The following is a 19,347-nucleotide window of genomic DNA, read 5'->3' as shown; positions in this document are numbered from 1 at the left end:
TCTCTCTCTCTCTCTCTCTCTCTCTCTCTCTCTCTCTCTTGTGTGTGTTTCTGTGTGCGTGCATTTGAGGCTTAGCTTTGAACATTCCAGACCCGAGACACCTTCACGGGTTCCCTTCAAAGGTTTTTCCCTGCAGGAAGCCTAGCTTTTCAGGGAGGTAAAGCCACAGGAGCCTAGCTAAGTCAGTAATGGAGTGAGCCCACTTCAGGGACCGGAAGAGGTGATAGAGGACAGCACCTTCTCACAATACGAAAGGAACAGAAAGGAGACAGAGCCACGTATGTACAGAAGACAGGCAAAGCTCTAGTGGGCAGCTCAGCTTGAGAGATGAAGGGCACCACTGGGCTGCCCGAATTAACAGAGGGAGTGGCTTGCTTCTGTGTGATGAGGCGGGAAGGCTGACGTTTGGTGACTCTTCTCAGTCAAGGGCATAGCTTCCAATGGTGTTTCCTTCTTCTGCATAAACATTCTGGCTTTGTGCTTAGTGGGCTCATGGCTGATGAGGTCATCTAGGAACCGAGACTTGCTCTTGCTGCCGGCATCATTCTTTTCCCTAAGGTCTTGGTCCTGTGCTTTGGTTTGGACTTTATAAGGCCGAGTGCTTAAGCAGGCAAGAAAGTACAAAGAGGAGCAGACACACTCACCTGCCCGGGGGCATTGGGCCAAGTTAATCATGCCTATAGTCTCAGAGAAAACAGTTTCGAGTTATCAGTTTGTCTCCATGACTCAGAGGGTAGGCAGCAAGGGGGGGACACAATTGAAGTCAGGGGCCACACCTTTTGTCCATTTTCAGTCATCCACGAGATGCCTTCAGGTACTAGAGTCGGCTTCTTTAGCAGAGCAGGCTTTGGGTTCCTGTTAAGTAACCCAGGCAACCACTGTAAAACACATACCCGAAAAGATGACTTAAGGCAGGAAGAGTTTGTTTTGTTTCATGGTTTCAGGAGACTTTAGTCCACTGTCATGGGCAAGGCATGATGGCGGGCTCTATGACTTCTGGTTGGAGCATCGAGCTAGAGACATGTATTCACACAGCCAGGGACCAAGCCCAGCGTGGCTGTGCCTAGGTGCAGAGCTGGAACCTTCAAAGCCCCTAATGAGCTGCTTCTAGCAGCGAGGCCCACCTCCTAAATGTCCAGAGCCTTCAAAATTACTGCTTTCCACTGGGGGAAAATGTTTAGAACACGAGCCCGTTGGGGTATTTCCAGTGCCAACCAAAGCTAGTGGTCGTCTTTTCGCTATCAATTATCGACTGAGACCAAGCAGAGAAAGAGGAGTCACTGGGCTTTTCACCACCATTTTCTCTTGTCTTTGTTATTTGGCAGGGCAGGGCCTGAGTTTTAACTTAGTTTAGCCAGAAAGGGCTTCTGGGCAGTAAATACACTGACTTTGTGCCTCATCTGGGGTTTTCTGTTGAAAATACCAAATGCATGCTTTTAGCAGGTGGCAGGTTTAGGGCTGGGGTCTTATTGTCTCTTGTCCCCTTGTGATGGCTTCTATCTGTCTCGCAGTTGAGTTGGGCTCAGCTCAGGGCATCCTGCCTCTGCCAATGTGCAGAATGCCTTTTATGACTGCAGGAAGCAGACTGACTTCCATCTTTCTGAGAGCCCTTCTCGATCCTTTGTCCAGACTTCATCACAGCTTGGCCAGTATGCTGTCCTGTGGATTTTTGAGGGGGTAATGGGGGATCCAGGAACCCTGCTTGATATCATCTTAACATTCATTATAAAGGAAAGGAATAGAACCAAATGCGATTGCTGGTTGGATGGATCGGTACGCATAACTGAACAGGGCCCTCTAAGGAAATGGCCTCTGTCTGGTTCATGATAAAAAGCAATTTAGGGGAGAAAGAGGTTAATTTAAGCTCACAACCACAGGGCATAGGTCATCATTATGTAGAAATCATGGTAGAAACTTGAGACAGCTAGTCATAACACATCCATGGCCAAGAGCAGAGAGAAGTGAATACACTTATGCTGGCTTGCCTGATCGTGTGTCCTCAGCTTTACTTCCGACCCTCCTGTCTAGGGAATGGTGCCATCTACAGTGGCCTGGGCTTTTCTACATTAATTAACTCAATTAAGTCAATGTTCCATAGACATGCACAGTCCATCCCCATGGATACCCTTTCCAGGTGATTTGAGATTGTCGGTTAAAGATCACCATTGCAGCTCCGTGTGCATTCCTGAAAAACTGAGTAGCCACCATTGGGTCAAGGCAAGTGGAAGCATAGGACAAGGAAGACTAGCTTTCTGAGCCATCAACCTGTTTTATCCCCATCCTTGGATTTCTGGGCTGTGTCTGTCGTCATGGAAACCTAGCCTCAGCTCTACCTATTTCAGGGATGAGGACAGTTTGAGATAGCTGGTGGCTTTTCTTTCTGTGCCTGAATTGCCATCTGAGGTTCATGACCCTAGCCTTGAAAATTTGCAACTCAGCCCCCGATGGCTAAGGTCAGTTCATCCTTCCTGGCTCCACTGTGGCCCTCCTGTGCACTGCCCTGAAGCTAGAGAAATTCTCAGAGAATATTCACCTCTTTCCTCAGGATGCCCCATTTCTCTCTGATAAAGACAGCTCTTATCACAGCCAGGAGAGTTGTTTGGCCCCTGCTCCCCTCCCACCTTATCTGGGCTCACATGCCTTACTATGCCTTCAGTGTTGGAGGCTGGGGCTTCATTCTGATTATTATTTCAATGTCCATCATCTGTCCCATCACACGGTTTTGGTACACACTGCAATCCTTATGTTTTGCTTTTGGCTTTCTGTAATATTCCCAACTAGACCAACTGCCTATGTGTCTTAGTTAGGGTTTCTATTGCTGGGATGAAACATCATATAAGGCAGCTTATAAACGAAAGAGTTTAATTTGGCTTATAACTCCAGAAGGCTAGAGTCCATGACAGTGGATTGAAGGTGTGATGAAAGGGGCTGGAGATGCGGTTGAACGCTCACATCTTCATCCACAGCAGAGGCCAGAGAGAGATCACACAGGGCATGGCATGAGTATTTCAAAACTCCAGAGTACCAAGTGACACACGTCCTCCAACAAGACCACAGCTCCTAATCCTTCCCAAACAGTTCCACCAACTCGGGAACAAACGCTCAAACATGTGTGCCTATGGGACCATTCTCATTCACACCACCACATCAAAAATAATGTCACCACACACATGCCTTTGCCTGTGTATTATAACCACACAGCTGTTTCTGTGACTGAGTACCACATGACTCAACTCCAAGGCCCATTGAGTCAGGCCAGAGCTGTGGTTGCTACTCACTGGATCGCATTGCCTAACACTGGGGCAGCAGCCTTCTTCTGTGACGGCCAAATGAGAAATAGCTTAGGTGGTGTGGGTCAGATGTCTCTGCTGCAATTATTCGACTCTTTGTATTTTAACAAAACAGCTACAAGTGATGACCCTATTGATGCAAGTGTGGAGGCTAGGATTGGCTCATGGGATGCAGATTCCCAGTCCCTGGTCTAGCACAGTGCCTGGTCTAGCACAGATGAATAACAAATGTCACCAAATGCTGAGCACTTAGCACGTGTGGAATGAGTGGATGTGGTGTTTGAAAGCTATGCCATCCTAATTCTTGTGTGGCCCAGCAGCCATAGGTGGATCTGAGGGTGATGCCAGCGAGGCCTTTTGCTGTGGTGATCACCGTAGTTGTTATTTATACTATTTATATTTTTTCAGTGTATACAAAAGTAACATATGCTCATTATCAAATTTTATTTTGAGTTTTTTTTTATTTTGAGTATTCAAAAGAAATGGATCCCATTTCTCAGAGATAACCAATCATAGATTGTGCATGTGTAGATAAGTGTATGTAAACAGTCCAGAAATTTCTATCCCACCTAAAGATGCATGCACCGTTTCATACTCTCCATTTTAGCAAACAAAGTTCTATGATGTCTCACAAACATGCCTGCCACACAGTCATGACAAACATGCCTGTCACACGGTCATCACAAACAAGCCTCTTACACGGTCATCACAAACATGCCTCTCACACGGGGACAAGAAATAACTCCACCCTCTTTCCCTTCCCCATGCTTCTGCAAATAGAATTATTGCCGTTTGACTTATAGAAGAGGAGAGAGAGTCACCATTGCTCAAAGTTGCTCAGCCTGTAAGGTAGATGTCCGTGTTTCTTCTCGGTTTCTGTTTCCGTCCCATGCTCTTTTCCTTTGTTTCTGTGCTAGGGTGGAAGCCAGAACTTCATATATGTTAGGCAAGGTGTTACTGGTTTGGGCTCTGCATCCTCATCATAATAATAATCTATGGAGATGCCTTCCATATAAACTTTCCCAGTTTGTGATATGATGGCTCTGACCGAACTGACAGCAGCATCCCGCAGGTGTGGTTCTATTGACCCGGCTCCTTGCTGCTGTCCCCAGAGCTGCCCTCTGATCTCCCAGCTGCAAGGGTTAATGCAACTTATCTCTCAACTTTTCCCAGTTTCAATCCTGGCATCTGGAAGCTTACATTGTCTACAAGGTCCCTGTCCTTTATCGGTCCTGGGCTGCTGGGTTCTCACAGTGAGAGGAACCCCAATATTTAGCCCGACTGATGTAAGAGCTGTAGACTTATCTACTTTGGGTCAGATGTGGGTGTGTGGGTGTGGCATGAGAACACACTAGAAGACTCACAGACACCGGGAAAGAGACAAACTACTCAAGTCTCAAAGGACCCAGGGCCAGGAAACTTCTGGAAATCAGATGACTGCAATCCTTAACCTTGTTTTCACCTTCCTTCTGTGTGTGTTTGTGTGTATGTTTGGTGGGTGTGGGTGTTGGTGTGTACCTGCCATGGTGTGCATGTCACAACATGCATGTGGCAGTTAGAGGAACTTTGGGATATCAGGTTCTCTTCTTCCACAGAGGGCTCTGTGGATTAAACACAGAAATCTGCCTTTTAGCAAGGACCGATGTGTTTATGATATAAACTGAATTTGAGGAACTAATGACTTAAGGAGGTGTCACTGGTTTCCTTTGGTGGCTGTGGAGGCAGGGCTTACTTCTGCCAGAGACTTGCTTGATAGCTACCCAGTGTGGAAGTGCACTGGAATCAGCTGGCCACCTAAAGGCATCCAAAGGAGGGTTTCTCTGCCCTCCCTCCGTCATCCTGCATAGCAGGCCTGGGCAAGGCTCAGGGAACCGTCTTTGCGTCTGGTATTTTGATGTGCAGTCCGTTCTGAGATTTCAGTGTCTGAATTCAGAAGGTGGGAAGTTAGAAATGGGGATCTTCCCTTTAGCTGATACTCTGAGTTCGGTGCCACATGTGAATGCCAAACGCAGCCGCTCTGCAGAAGAAAACAGTGCCCAGTGGAAAAGGACCGTCATGGGGAAGGAAACCCAAGACAACTGGGTTTGTAACCTGACAGGGTCCAGGAGGTCGAATGGGGACCTCAGTAAGAGCAGGGGCAGCCAGAGTAGTCCCCAGAGAGCTGGCTTGCCCTGGTGCCAGTCTCCTCTTGGGGCTTCCTTTTCAACACTTCCTGACAACTTGGAATTGGTGTGTTCTGTTTTAATTTCTTTTTTTACTTTGATTTCTTTTTAAAGAAAAAGTCAGAAGTGGAAGGGACTGCTTCCCCCACCTAGTTCTAAGTCAGTGGATGAGACAGAGAACCTTGCACGCCTGCAGGTCAGGCAGCACTTACTCATGGGTGTGCCCAGCCTGGCTGGGTGTTGGAAGCCAGAGCAGGAAGGTGCGTGTGGGGCCTGGGAGGCCAGAGGAAGGTGATTCACTGGAAGGCAAGCCAGGGGCCCTTCAGCCAGACACCACTCAGCACAGGAAATGGAGACCTCTGCATTTTTTTTTTTAGACCCAAAGGTCTAAAAAAAGCGAAAGAAAGAACGTTAGCATCCTTCTAATTCCTCTCCAGCTGCTTCTGTCCTCAGGGGGATATGGAACTGCAGATGCCTAATAGGGAGTTAGGCTCGTGTCTTTATGGGTGGGTCAGTAATTTCTTTTCTTCTGAGAGCTAGACATTTCCTGTCTGTCCCGCCCCCAGTGTCCTAAAACTGCTGTTTTGTCTCCCTGGATCTCCTTTGTTGGTGGTTTTAGGTTTTGTTGTTGTTTTGTTATTGTTGTAAGGCAGCTCCTTGTTGTCCGTGGTGAGAGGTTTTGAGGGACACTTAATTCTAGTGTGTGATCACAAGGGACCTTTCTGCTCCAGACAGCCCTGATAAGATCATCTGACTGGTCTAGCTCAAGGTTCTTACCTTTTCTGATAAAGAGGGACTTCATCCCAGTGGCAATGGGCTCTCTCTCTCTCTCTCTCTCTCTCTCTCTCTCTCTCTCTCTCTCTCTCTCTGTGTGTGTGTGTGTGTGTGTGTGTGTGTACACATCATACATCATCCTCACTCTGCAGAAGCAAATTCAGAACACACACCATTCAGCCTGTTCTATTATTTAAGTCTTCTAAAAAAATAAAAAATAAAACAAGTCGTAGAAAGACTCTGGCTCCAGTTCAACTGATGCTCACTGGGCCATCTCCCAGCTGACTGACTCATCCCCGTGAGTGGTTATCTAGTTGTGGCTTAAAATTCTCCAGGGGAAGGAAACCCCACCCTGGCCATGGCAACCCCTGCCAAGTTTAATAACCGCTTTGATGGCTCTTCATCATCACTGCGTTTTCCTTGTGGAAGTCTGTGAGGCTGCAATAAGAAAGGACAGTCTGTTCTCTCTCCAGCATCTTTTACACATTGTGAGGAGTCCTGGATGTATCCTACGGGCAGGCCGCTGTGCCAGGTGTGGAGCAGAAGCAGGCACAAGCCTAGACCCTTCAGTTCAGCAGGACAGACAGATTCAGCCCAGCGGCTGGCATCATTGCAAGAACCACAGTGTTCTCTCTCTCACACCCTCTCTATATTTTTTTATGGATTTTCGAGACAGGGTTTCTCTGTGTAGCTCTGGCTGTCCTGGAACTCTCTCTGTAGACCTGGCTGGCTTTGAACTCAGAGATCCGCCTGCTTCTGCCTCCCAAGTGCTAGAACTAAAGGCATGCACCACCATGCCTGGCTCACAGCTCTCATCTTAAAGGGAATAAGAAATAGTTTATTCTAGAGCCGTTCTGAGTGACCATGGCCTGAGAACACAGATTTTAGGTTACTCAAAATTACATGTTCCAACCTAGAGCATTCTCACAGGGTTTACAGTTCCAGAGGACAAAAAAAAAGTCATGAATCAAGGCAAGTTTAAAATAATTGCTGGGTCCACCAAAGAGGCAGGTGCATCAAGATGAAGGAACTTTTCTCCAGATCCAAGATGCTGTCTGATGACATGTTTAGTTCTTTGATCGGTGGAAGCTAGTGTTCTGCTATTATAATATCTTCTAAGAGGTCTTTATTTATTATCATGAGATGTTAGTTCAGATACAGAGCGGGACAAGGAATGGCTGTTTTAGGAGGCTAGCACAAGTCCAAGATAAAGTAATTGGCCTCTGAACCTAAAAAAATCCAATCTTTACACAGAAAAGAAATTACAAATTTGTTCATCAGTCTCTCCAGACACAGAAACTCTTGCCAGAAGATTGTTTCTCTTGTTTGTTGTTTTTTGTGCTTATTTTTGTTGTTGTTGTTCATCGCCAGACACAGCTTCTTTTCATTTACAGTAAATGAATGCTAAAGCTGCCCAGCCTCGTATTGTGTGCCCCTGATCTCTGCCACCACGCATACCAGCTTCCATCACAGTGGACCGTGCTTGCCTCTGCCACCTGAGACGGGTACAGCCTTTCTTCCCCAGGCCAATGACCTGAAGTTCTCCTCATGCTCTGTCCTGGGTGCTGCGGTGGTGATGCTGACTGCCACATGCCCCAGGGGCCATCCACATCAGCCCCTGATCCTTCCTCCTCTCAGGAGAGCTTTCCCTCAGCCTGGGCTGGCTCCTCATACCACCCTCTTGGTTCTTCATTCCTTTGTTGCCTCAATACCACATGATCTCCTGCTCCCCTGGACCTGCTATACAGAAAGACTCTTCATGATGACGTAGACAGACAAAAGTTAGAGAGTAGACCAAACTACCAGCATATAAAAATGCCAGACCCAACGCCCAGGAGCCAACTCTCAGCTCCCCTCTCTGACTTTCTTCTTGACTTTCAAATACCCTGGTGTACATGTATGTGCATGTACCCATGTGTATGGGGCAGAGGAATGTGCACACGTGTGTGTGTACACGTGTGTGCAGTGTGAGTGTGTACATATGCATGTGTATGCACTGCCCATGCTCTTTGAAGCTGATTCTAGTAACACATTAAAAGCCGTCACCCTTCCCTCTCTCAGTGACCCCAGCACTCTGCACAGCTCATTTGGGTACAGAATGTCACCCTCTTCTGACTGTAAGGACTGCTCTCATTTCTTTGTCTTCAGGTACAGTCCCTTGGCTGGTTTGGGAAGGCTTAGCTGGGCACCTGGCTCCACAGAGACCTTTGTACCTGCTTCATGTCTGAGCCATGCAAGGCATCATGGGCCCATCTGTAAGATGAGCAGGAGAATGCAGGAGTAGAGCTGGCTAGAGAGCACTGTCATCGATTCGAGCCCCACGGCTCTGCCGCCTGCCCCTAAGGCTCACCCTACCAGCGGGCAGCTCCCTTCCCTGACCCCCTGAGTGACCCTCTACGTGGCTCCGGCTAGAGGTTTGCATGGATTTTGAAGCCTACTGATTCTTAGCGTCTAGGCTATATAAACTCAATGTTCCTTGCTCGTTGCTCTCTGGCTGTTTGGGACCAGCCCTAAGATGGGACCCAAGTGGCTCTAACCTCCCAATTTCGCTTGTCCTGGGGCAGAAGTCCACCTTCGCCTGCCCCTTTAGGAAACCCTCATCCTACCATTTGATGACACCCTTCTAGCCTTGACTTACAGGGTCCTCAGTCAGCGTGTGTAGACCTTCTCACCTGTACTCTGCTTTCACACTGGTTCTCGCCCAGGCCTAGCTAACCCTTTCTTTGCTTTGGGCATGACACTGGGTAGCTGATTCTCCTTACAGCTCTGTTTCTGCCTTCCAAGTGAATCTTGCCCCTTCTTGTCTTCACAGAGGTTGCACTGTGGCTCTCAGAATTTCCTTCCTTGCCTGAAAGGTTTGGAGCAGCTCCTGGCATGCCATTGGGAGCAATGGAGCTGGGTAAACTGGGCTTGGTCCTTGGCTTGTCCACATTCCGATTGAATGACTTTGTACCTGCCACTCTCGGGGTTTCAGTTTTCCCAGCTATCACCGTGCCTACCTCAGAGTGCTGGGGAGAGAATGGCAGCATCCGTGTTCCCCAGATTCTTCTGATTCCCGTTCCCTCCTTCTAATAAGCTTTGTACTTTCTCCTCCTCAGAATTCGGTTCCCAGGCTGCTTGTTTTTGCCCCAAACTCTTAGTAAGGAAATTGTACTAAGTCTTTGTTGACCTTTGGTTTCACTGGTTTGTGGTCCTGTGTCTCCAACTCCCACTTTATATTTTGTTTCTGCTAAAAAAACAAAACAAAACAAAAAACAGTCTTCCTGCTTTCAGGCCTTTCCTTCTTGATTACTCTCTGTGTGTCTCCCTCTTGTCTAGCATCTGTTACAAACTGTGTGGCTCTGTTTTCTCTGGACTCTCTTAAGGCTGCAAGCATCTGCCTCTCCTCTCCTTAAATAGATCTGACCTCCCGCTGGGAGGACTATCGGGAGGCCTAGAAAGTAGAGAGTGGGAACTTGGGCTCTGGGGTGGGACTTCCCAAGGTCACACCCTGATCCCCCGCCTCACCCCACCCCCACACATACCAACTGTGCTATCAATCTTGGACAATCTTCTCTCCCAACAACACCTCAAATGTTTCCATCAAAAGATGATAAAAGTAACACGTAGCTGTGATTTAGGTGAGGGACTTATCGATTTACTACAAGAAAGCTCTTAGAATAGTCTACAACACTCTTACAGGTCAGTGAGTCATGACTATAATTATTATCCCCAGTGGCAATGTCCCTTCTATAGTGGCTTACACACAGTGCAGCCCTGATAAGCCCTGATTATTTAACAGACAGGAGCCATCCTTCTCCCACCCTTTGTTTTTCTAACATGAATATATCACAATTGGTATACTATTTAATCCTGAAACAAAGAAGACATACCACAGGTTTAAATAGCTTTTACTATCTGTTAAGGGATGACTTCTGCTTGCTGAGAGAAGTGTTCTTTTCTCTTGTACTAAATTTGATAAAAAAAAATGTATTATACGGTTATGAGACAGAGACTAGTAAAATGGAGACAGCTTCTTCTTCTAAAACCTATTTAATATGTCGATCTTAGGGAAAAACATTCCATTAAATACAGGCACAGCATCAAATTACATCAGCAGTCCAGAGGGGTAAGGTCAGTTGGGAGGCAGATTAGCCAGGGAGGTTTTTATGTTCTGCTCCCTACAGAGATGCCCCCAGGGAACCAGAGTGAACCTGGGGCGAGTCAGGCGGTGGGTGTAACCTGGAAACCAGCTCTAATCCGAAACTGCCTCTTACGTCATAGGTCTAGCCTTGTCTTCGGGGAGCTATGTTGTCATCCATTTCCTGCACTTGCAGTAAGCAGATCATTAAACTCTCCGTAGAGGTGGAAAATACGTCTGCCCTTCGGGTGACAGCAGGTCAGAGAATATATTAAGAATGTTTGAATCAGTCTGAACTATTTTTAATTTTGAGTAATAGCTAATACAAAAGAATTAGTAGAAAAACAAACACTTGTTTCCAAAACTGCCCAGTGTGACTTGGGAAAGATCTGGAGTTCCCATACCCCTCTGTTGGTGATGGTGTCCTCCTTCGCCCCAGTCATCAGAGAGGAGAAACCTCAGCTGAGGAACTGCCTGAATAGGATGGCCTAGGGATGTCTGTGGGGTTGTCTTGATAGGAGGGCCCAGCCCACTGTAGGTGGCGCCATCCCTGGGCTATACAGGAATCCTGAGTAGTCTGGAGCTGGAATTAGTAAGCAGCCTTCCTCCCTGGCTTCCGTCTCAACTCTTGCCTCATATTCCTTTCGTCCAGGACAAGCTGAGACTTGGCAGTGTTGGATTAAATCAGCCTTTTCTTCCCCCAAGTTGCTTTAGGCCACAGTGTTTGTGACAGCAGCAGAAAGCAAATTAGAAGCAGTGGGTTTCCACCTGTGTCCCTCCACACCTTCAGAGAAGGAGCTCATACTCCTTCCAGACTGCCAAGGAGTCTGGTCTGAGAAGAGAGCTTTAAGCCAAGCAGTTACTTCTCACTGCTTTTATACAGCATCTCTTTAGGTAGCTCTGACTTGGAAATCATTTTGCAGACTAGACTAGCCTTGGACTCAGAGATCTGCCTGCCTCTGCCTCTGAGTGCTGGGATTAAAGGTGTGACCCTCCACACCTGGCTCAGATACATTTGGGGATGTTGGAAGCCCAGCAAAATAGGAAGAGACAAAGGCCAGCATGGATTTCTCCTACTGAAAACACATATAAACTTTGTATAAGATGCATAATTTAAAAAATTTAAATTCATATTTTAGCCAAAAAAAAATGAAGTTCTTAGGTGTCAAAAATACGTTAAAGGTGGAGAAAGTGACGCACAGGAAGCCACTGGTGCCACTGGGGACAGGAGAGGAAGGCCTATGTGCTGGTGACCTGGAAGCAGAACAGGGCTCTCCGGGGACAACGGGGAGCTGAGAGGGGGCTGCTGTCCTGCTAAGTCCAGCAAGACTGGAGGTGCCAAGGGGAGGCTGTGCGAGGAATGGCCCAGGAGGTTGGGAGAGGCCCAGAGAGGAGCAGACTCCTGAGGGAGCAGCCTAGAGCCAGCACCCTTCCTTTCCAGCAACTTCGTTGTTCTTCTTTCTTCATGAGACACCCAGAACTGAGGAAATCATCACAAACCTAGTCCAGGGTCAGTGAAGTCTGTAGGGTCCTGGCAAAGGCGACTAGGTGTTGCTTACCACAAACCCACTGGGCCCGTAGACCCATCCACCCGTCGATGCTACAAAGCACTTGGGTTTACCTACCGTCTAAAGTCAATTAGCAGAAACGAACGACTAGGGGCTGCTGGAATCGCTCAGTGGTAAGCATGTAGCCTGTCAGCACAAGGACCTGTACCTCTCTACTCTTCATCCTCCTCTCCCCTCTCTTTAACCTCTTTCTTCATCATCTAAGAAGCCCACTTCTCTGGGCATGTCCTAGGCCTGAGGTCTATCCCTGGGTGGCTCTTGCATTGAAGACACGACACCAGCATGCTGTCTGTGCTCTGCCAACGGGTAACCAGGAGTCATCTCCAGACTTCCTCTTAAGCTAAAGATATGGCAGAACGTCAGTGCAGATGGGACGTCCTAGAGAATGAGTACAGGAAGGCATCTTAAAGTCTGTGGCCTTCCACCCAGCCCCAGAGAGCCTGGCTTGGCTGTGTCTTGATCACCTGATTCAGCAGCAAAGCTACTGTTTCCTGGGGTATATCTTTCAGCTGTAAGAAAATGGAGACAAAGGCCTTGCAAAATGAATGAGTTCCTTATCTTCTTCCTACCAGGGATGGGGTGGGTGGGGGGGAGCATCTAGACGCATTGCTTCTTAGGCTAGGGGAGGATGGAGTGACATGGTAGGGTCAGCCTACAGAGAGCTCCAGGAGGCTCCATCAGATCTACCTGCTTCTTGCCAGCCTGATTGGTCCCGTGCGAACACACACATTTGAAGGCCACGCTGTGAAAGGCCACAGCAGAGCTGGCCAAACACACATCAGCTTGACCTAGATGGGAAGGCAACAAAGGCCCCTGGCCTTGACTGTACTAGAGGTTTGAGGGTGGTTTAGGAGGTCGACTCCAATATTAGGGTGTCAGTTAGCAAGGAGAGATTTGTTTTGATTTGTGGGTAGGGGTGATAGAAGGAACTGTCAACTCTCCAGGAACCAAAGAACTGGGGCTGAGGACACATACTTTGTTCCAAAATGTTTTGGATATTTTTTGGAGTGGGTAGTTTTGTGCTTTTAAGCAAAATTATGACTTTTTAAAATTTATTTATTCTTTTTTGTGTATGTAAGAGTGTTTTTCTGCGTGTATCTATGTGTACCACGTGCATACCTGGTGCACTCAGAGTTCAGAAGAAGGCATGGGATCCTCTGGAGTTACAGATGGACTGAGCCAACATGTGGATGCTGGGAGCTAAGTCTCTGCAGAGGAGCCTTTGCCGCACGCTCAGCCGTCTCTCTAGCCTGACCTTTGCCTTTGCTTTCACTACCACAGCACATGCTTCCATGCCACAAACTCCAAGAGCTGCAAGCTCTTTTCAAAGGGTTTGAGATGTTTAAGGGATATATTATCATTTACTTTACATTTTCAATTTTTGTTCAAGCCCCCATTGTTATAAGCACTGTCACTATGATATTCTCTGGGCCTAAAGGTAAGCAAAAAGTCCACAAGACCTTGGGCTGGGTCCTCCAACAAAAGCCCAGTCTACTTTGGGCAAGAAAAATGTATTCCTTAACCCAGCGTTCTTTTGTCCTTTGGATTAGCAAAGTGACTATTGTCTGTCTATCTATGTATTATCTATCTATCATTTATCTTTGTATCTATTTGTCATCTATCTGTATGTATATGTATTCACTATGTGTGTATATATTATCCTGTTGAACTACAAAAGCATTTTGTATAAGAAGAAAAGATACAACTATATATTGTAATTGATATATAACACATATATTGATTGGCTTGTTAATCATAGTAAGCTTTGTGGAACAATTACTTCAAAGGTCAGTTAACCTGAAAGTGGAAGGATAGGAGTTGAAAGGACCCATGGTTGATCTTTCGGGCTCAACCTCGGCAAATGAAAAAAAGAAAGAAAAGTCAGGTCTGGGGAGATGACTGAGCGGGAACTGGCAGAATGAGAACAAGGACCCGAATTTGATCCCCAAGCCCATATAAAAGATACCAGGTGTGAGAGCCTGGCCCGAGGGTCACAGAGCAAGGGACATGGGGACAAGCAAAGTCCCGCAGCTCAATGGCCAGTCAGCCTAGCGTGATCAGTGAACTCCAGGTTAACGAGAAGCCATGACTCCAAAAAACCAAGGTTTACTGGAGGGGTCACTCAGTGGTTAGAGCACTTGCTTCTTTTCCCGAGAGCCCTATAATGGGCACAGAATAGCTCCCTGGAAAGTGGGCTCCAGGAGTCTGAAGGGAGATCTGATGCCCTCCTCTGGCCTTTGTGCATCTGCACACACCTGCACACACCTTCCCACAACACACATACCATGCAATCAATTGTTCTGTTTAAGTTTTTAAAAACCAAACCAACCAACCAACAAAACCCAGGCCTGGAAGAGGAACAGTAAAACCAAATTTTGTTTGAAAAATGCCACAATGAAACTGAATTCTTTGTAAGTGAATAACTTTTCTTTAAAGGCAGATGACTCTTTAGGAAGGTTGTTCTCTGATGTCACATGCATGTGAATGCATGCATGTGAATGCTTGTGCATACCTCCCCATGTGTGCCTGCATGCACTGAGAGAAGCCATCACGACTGTGTAAGGAGCAAGGATAGAACATGAGCAGGACGTATCCTATTTGAGGATGCCTTCAAATACCAGCATGGAGGGATCTGAGAATGAAGTGTGTGTGTGTGTGTGTGTGTGTGTGTGTGTGTGTGTGTGTGTGTGTGTCTGTATAAGAACCATGTCATGAGCGAGAACTCAAGGGCTGGACACGGCAGAGGGTAGGATCTCCCTGGAGCTTCAGCAAGTGGCTCAGGTATTGTGAGCAGGGACCCATCTCAGCACTATTGTCTTCTTCTTTCAGATTGATGACCCCGACAGCTCCCTTGAGGAGGTAATTGAAGAGGCTGACGCTGTCACCTCCGTGAACAATCTGGGAAGCAAGCAAGCCTTGAATGCAGACTATCTCGACTCTGACTATGAAATCGGACAGCTGTACCCATTCCTCCTTAGCAGTGACCTCAAGATGTCCACATTCCCACTCACAAATTCAGTCCCAATGACCCAGTCTTTCCGGGAACGGTGGCACATGAATCTTGACAGTCTCATGGACCGAGCCTTGATCCCACACTGTGGTGATGGCAAAGACCTGTACATCATCACAGGTGCTGTCCCCTCAGACTACAGAGTTAAGGGCAGAGTGACTATCCCAGAATTCCTCTGGCTGGCAGCCTGCTGTGACATCCCTGGAGGAGGCTGGGCCATGGGCTTCACCAAGCACACGCAGGCTAGTGATATCATAGAAGATATTATGGTGAGAGACCTTGAGAAGCTGCTTCCTCAAAAACCTCAGCTGTTCCGGGACAACTGTGGGGAGATGGAGCAAGACACAGAGAAGATGAAGAAGATTCTGGAAGTGGTCAACCAAGTCCAAGATGAGGAGCGGTCTCTTCAGTCTCAAGAGAGCTCGAGTCCTCTCGCCAGGGCCCAAAGCCAGAGGTCTGCCCTGCCGTCCCCAGATGCACCAGAGGGAGGAGGCAGCTTTCTGGGAAAAGTTCTTGGTTTCCTTTTGACCCCATTCATCAAACTTTTCCAGTTAATTTATTACCTCGTGATGACAGTCTTAAGGAATGTACTCCATCTCCTTTGGTTTGTGGCCAAGCAGGTCATCAATGGCATTGAGAGTTGTCTGTACCGTCTGGGCTCAGCCACCGTGTCCTATCTCATGACCATTGGACAAGAGTTGGTGGGCATTCCCTGGAAAGTGCTCAAGGTGGTGGCCAAAGTCATCAGGGCCCTTCTGCGGATCCTCTGCTGTCTGCTGAAGACTGTCTGCCGAGCTCTGAGCATCCCTCTCCGAGTGCTTGTGGATGTAGCCACTTTCCCTGTGTACACCGTGGGGGCCATTCCTGTCGTGTGCAGGGACATTGCTGTGGGCCTGGGTGGCATTCTCTCCCTCCTCTTTGGCACTGCTTTTGGCACCATGGGTGGCCTGTTCCAGGTTGTTTTTAGTATCTTCAAGCGGGTTGGCTACAAGGTTACTTTTGACAATTTTGGGGAGTTCTATAACCCAAACACATCCTAGTGTCCGTTGTGGTAAATTTCATTATTTTTCAATAGGGAGCTAGACTGGTCTGTTTTTACAGCGGGTTTCCATTCTGTCAGCTATGGTGTTATGTTCACCTGGGGGGATGGGTTGTCTTTTTCTGCAAAGGAGTTTGGCACAATTTAAATTTGATCTAAGAGCAATGTTCAGGGTAGGTTCGGGGTCATGGTCCACTGCGCACTGCAATTATTCATGCAAGCGTTCCCTGAACATGTTAACTTCAGCCCTGTGCTCTGACTCAGTTCAACACCTGGGCTGACCCAGGCTTGTTAGGAAACTAAACACAAGCGGGGAAAAGATGGCATTAAAAGTTATGAGATGTGGGGAAAGAATCTTGTGCCTCCAAATGCTCTTAGAGATTTAAGGCAAATGATCCGAACATTGTTGTCCAGTCTCTTGGCATTTCCTTCTCTTCCTCCCTGACCCAACCAACCCTGGCCATGGCCCGTGACTGCTCTGCTGCACCCCCTCCCTACAGACGCAGCCTCTGCTGCGAGTTTGACCTTTACTTGATCTCGGGGGCTTGTTTGATTTTCATTTTCTTCCAAAGTTGAGTTCTGCTAAATCACAATTCTTATGCCTAATATGGCATAATAAAATTTGAATACAACCCTGATCAGGCTAAGTCAGGTCTCTCCAGGTGTAGAATGGAAGGGAAACAGCAGTAAGTAGGCGCTGTGTCCAAGGGCATTCTTAGGGAGGCTTCATCAACTTACATTAAATTTCTGGTTCACAATGTTAAACACAAAGATTTGCATGTTAATCTAATAATATGAAACTTCATATTTTGCGACATCTAATGCATCAAATGAGTACTCGATACCGTAAAGCACTCTGACTTCTCTCCTGAAATGATTGTTACAACTATCTAGGTAATAGACAAGATGAAAAATATTCTGGCCATCTCGGGCAGAACTATATTGTATGTACATATTTAAAAATCATTGTCTCTTAGACCACTATTTTTATAGTGTATTTGAGGCTAAAAAAATATAAGCCCTCCATTAATGCTAGCTAAATTTGAGAGCTTATTCCCGCCGGGCAGTGGTGGCACACGCCTTTAATCCCAGCACTCGGGAGGCAGAGGCAGGCGGATCTCTGTGAGTTCGAGACCAGCCTGGTCTACAAGAGCTAGTTCCAGGACAGGCTCCAAAACCACAGAGAAACCCTGTCTCGAAAAACCAAAAAAATAAAAAATAAAAAAATAAAAAAAAGAGCTTATTCCTGATTTGATCAATCACTTGTAATTTTAAATCTTGGCTAAAAATTATAACAAAGGGAACCAAACCGGCTTTGTGGGAACCAAGCATTCCCACGGTGGGAATGAATTGTCTAGTATTTTCCTGAGTGTTCCAGAGAGTTGTTGTGAAGAAGAAAGGGGCCGAGTGTGGACTTAACTGGGGGATGTACCGGTTGGCTGGAAGTTAGTTGTAAGGGCTAGGAGTCTAGAAAGAAAGCAAAAAGGGAACAGTACATCAGCTGTCCCCAGAAAGCAGTGGCATATGAGAACCTGGGTATAGCAAGAACCAAGTTTTGCAGATGATTTGAGTCGCACCAGAGAGGACTAGCAGCCTGCAAACTTCATGCGACCATAATTTGGAGTCTGGACCACGGACCTCGCTTGGGTAGATGCCCACTGTTGAAAGACTCAGAGCAGCATTTCCAGGAGTTTTCTCTGTGTAAATGGGAGTGCTGGGGCTTGTGTTGGCACTGATGGGTCAAAAAAGGGACTCTCAGAAGTTGCCAGAGAAGCAGTCTGGATAAACCCTCATTGTTTTTTTTTTTTTTAGTTCTCAGAGGCACAAGGAGACTGTAGACTTGGTTTTGTTAGCAGGGTCAGCTGGAAGCAGGTTGTGACGAGCTGAGATGCCCTATCACACAGGTGTGCCCCCTGAGTGTAAGTAGGCTTTTATCACCTGCCAAAGACTCCAGGCTCTGCATCATCAGTTGAATTTGGCAGGTTAATGGAATGCCAGGAATCCACGCGAGACTGCATCTCATGCGGCCCTCTTTCCCTTTCAGTGAATATTTGCATTCTGAGAGGCCCTAGCAGGGCACCCATGGCATCTGAGCCCCTTTCAGGGAACCATTGGAACTGCCCCCTCCCCGTATTCAGATGTCTGGTTATTTATTTTTGTGTGGCTTTTTTTTTTTTTTAATATGGGAAAAGATAAGAAGACAAACATATATCCTTCGGGTTAGAGGACTGAGACCCTTCATTCTGCAGTTTCTTGTTGGTAGGGCCTGGGAGTTACTGGAACGAGCTGCACGTGGCTCTGAAGTCCTCCAAGTCACTAGGCTTCTGGTTCATTCCCAGGAGGTTACGTGGGGTTCTGGGGTGGGAGTTTAGGAGGCTGAACCCTGCCTTCAGTTTGGAGCTTTGGCTGTGGCTTCATTCTGTTCTCAGGCCCTTGGGGGATGGTGGCTGACTCTCGCTCACAGAGCTGTACTTCTGTCTGTGCCGGCCGTGTTCTCGGATGCACCCTCTGCCTTTGTGCCTTCTCCACCCAATGCAAACTTGGGAATGGAAGGATCCTTGGTCTTCATTCACCCAGCCACCTAGCAAACGTGCATTCTGTCATCAAGGTTGCCGGGGTGGAAAAAGCTCCATCCACAAGAAGTTTCCAGGATGGTGGGGACAACAGGTGGTACAGCCCATGCTGTGACCTATCACAACAAGCACCATGCTGAGGATATTTGCCCTGCTCCCTGGAGCACAGGAAGAAAACCTGAAGGATGGGGAATGAAGGACGCTGTTGCAGAGGGTTTGGCCACATCAAGCTATGTACAATGCTCTGCGTCCTGTAGATGCTCAATAAAGTCATTGTTGACAGCACAGTGGTTCCGTGGGGTTCATGGAGAGCATCTGAAAGCTCGGGATGAGGTTTGGGGTTCTCTGGGATTACTTCCTTCACTCCCTTTTCCTCTGTGAGGCCAGAGAGTAAACCAAGCTCATGCGAGGAGAGTGCCCTACTACTGAGTTACACACCGTGCTCATTTCCTTCTCTGTATCTGGTGTGTACACGCGTGTACATGTGTGGAGGCCTGAGGTTGAGGCCAGATGCCTTCCTCTTGCTCTCCTCCTTGTTTTATTGAGTCTGTGAGTTCAGTCTCTCACGGAACCTGGAGCTCACTGGCAAGTCTAGCTCTGGTGTTACAGGTGTGTGGGATGCTGGGGATCTGAGCTCAAGTCCTCCAGCTTTTGCAGCAGGCACTCTGCCATCTTCCTGGGCTCTTTATTTTCTTCTTCTTCATATCAACTCAAGCGATTTTCCGTTTGCTTTTGTTCATTAAAAATTTTGAGTTGTGTGTGAGAAATCAGAAGCTCAGCTGAGTGAAACGGCACCCAGCCACTGCCTATC

General features: G+C 47.3%; 1 protein-coding gene across 1 annotated transcript in view; it reads left to right on the top strand.

The window, feature by feature from the left end:
- The window catches only part of Endod1 (endonuclease domain containing 1), a 27,821-nt gene extending 9,000 nt beyond the window's left edge, over positions 1-18,821 (top strand). Inside the window, exon 2 of the mRNA XM_005346807.2 lies at positions 14,744-18,821. Within this exon, the coding sequence (XP_005346864.1) occupies positions 14,744-15,964 (1,221 nt within the window). The 3' untranslated portion in view covers positions 15,965-18,821. The remainder of the gene's footprint in view (positions 1-14,743) is intronic.
- Positions 18,822-19,347: the final 526 nt, after the last annotated feature.

The sequence above is a fragment of the Microtus ochrogaster genome, chromosome 5 (genome assembly GCF_000317375.1).
Source record: "Microtus ochrogaster isolate Prairie Vole_2 chromosome 5, MicOch1.0, whole genome shotgun sequence".
Lineage (NCBI taxonomy): Eukaryota > Metazoa > Chordata > Mammalia > Rodentia > Cricetidae > Microtus > Microtus ochrogaster.
The sequence above is the reverse complement of the archived record's forward strand: the minus strand, read 5'-3'. Positions and strand labels throughout refer to the sequence as shown.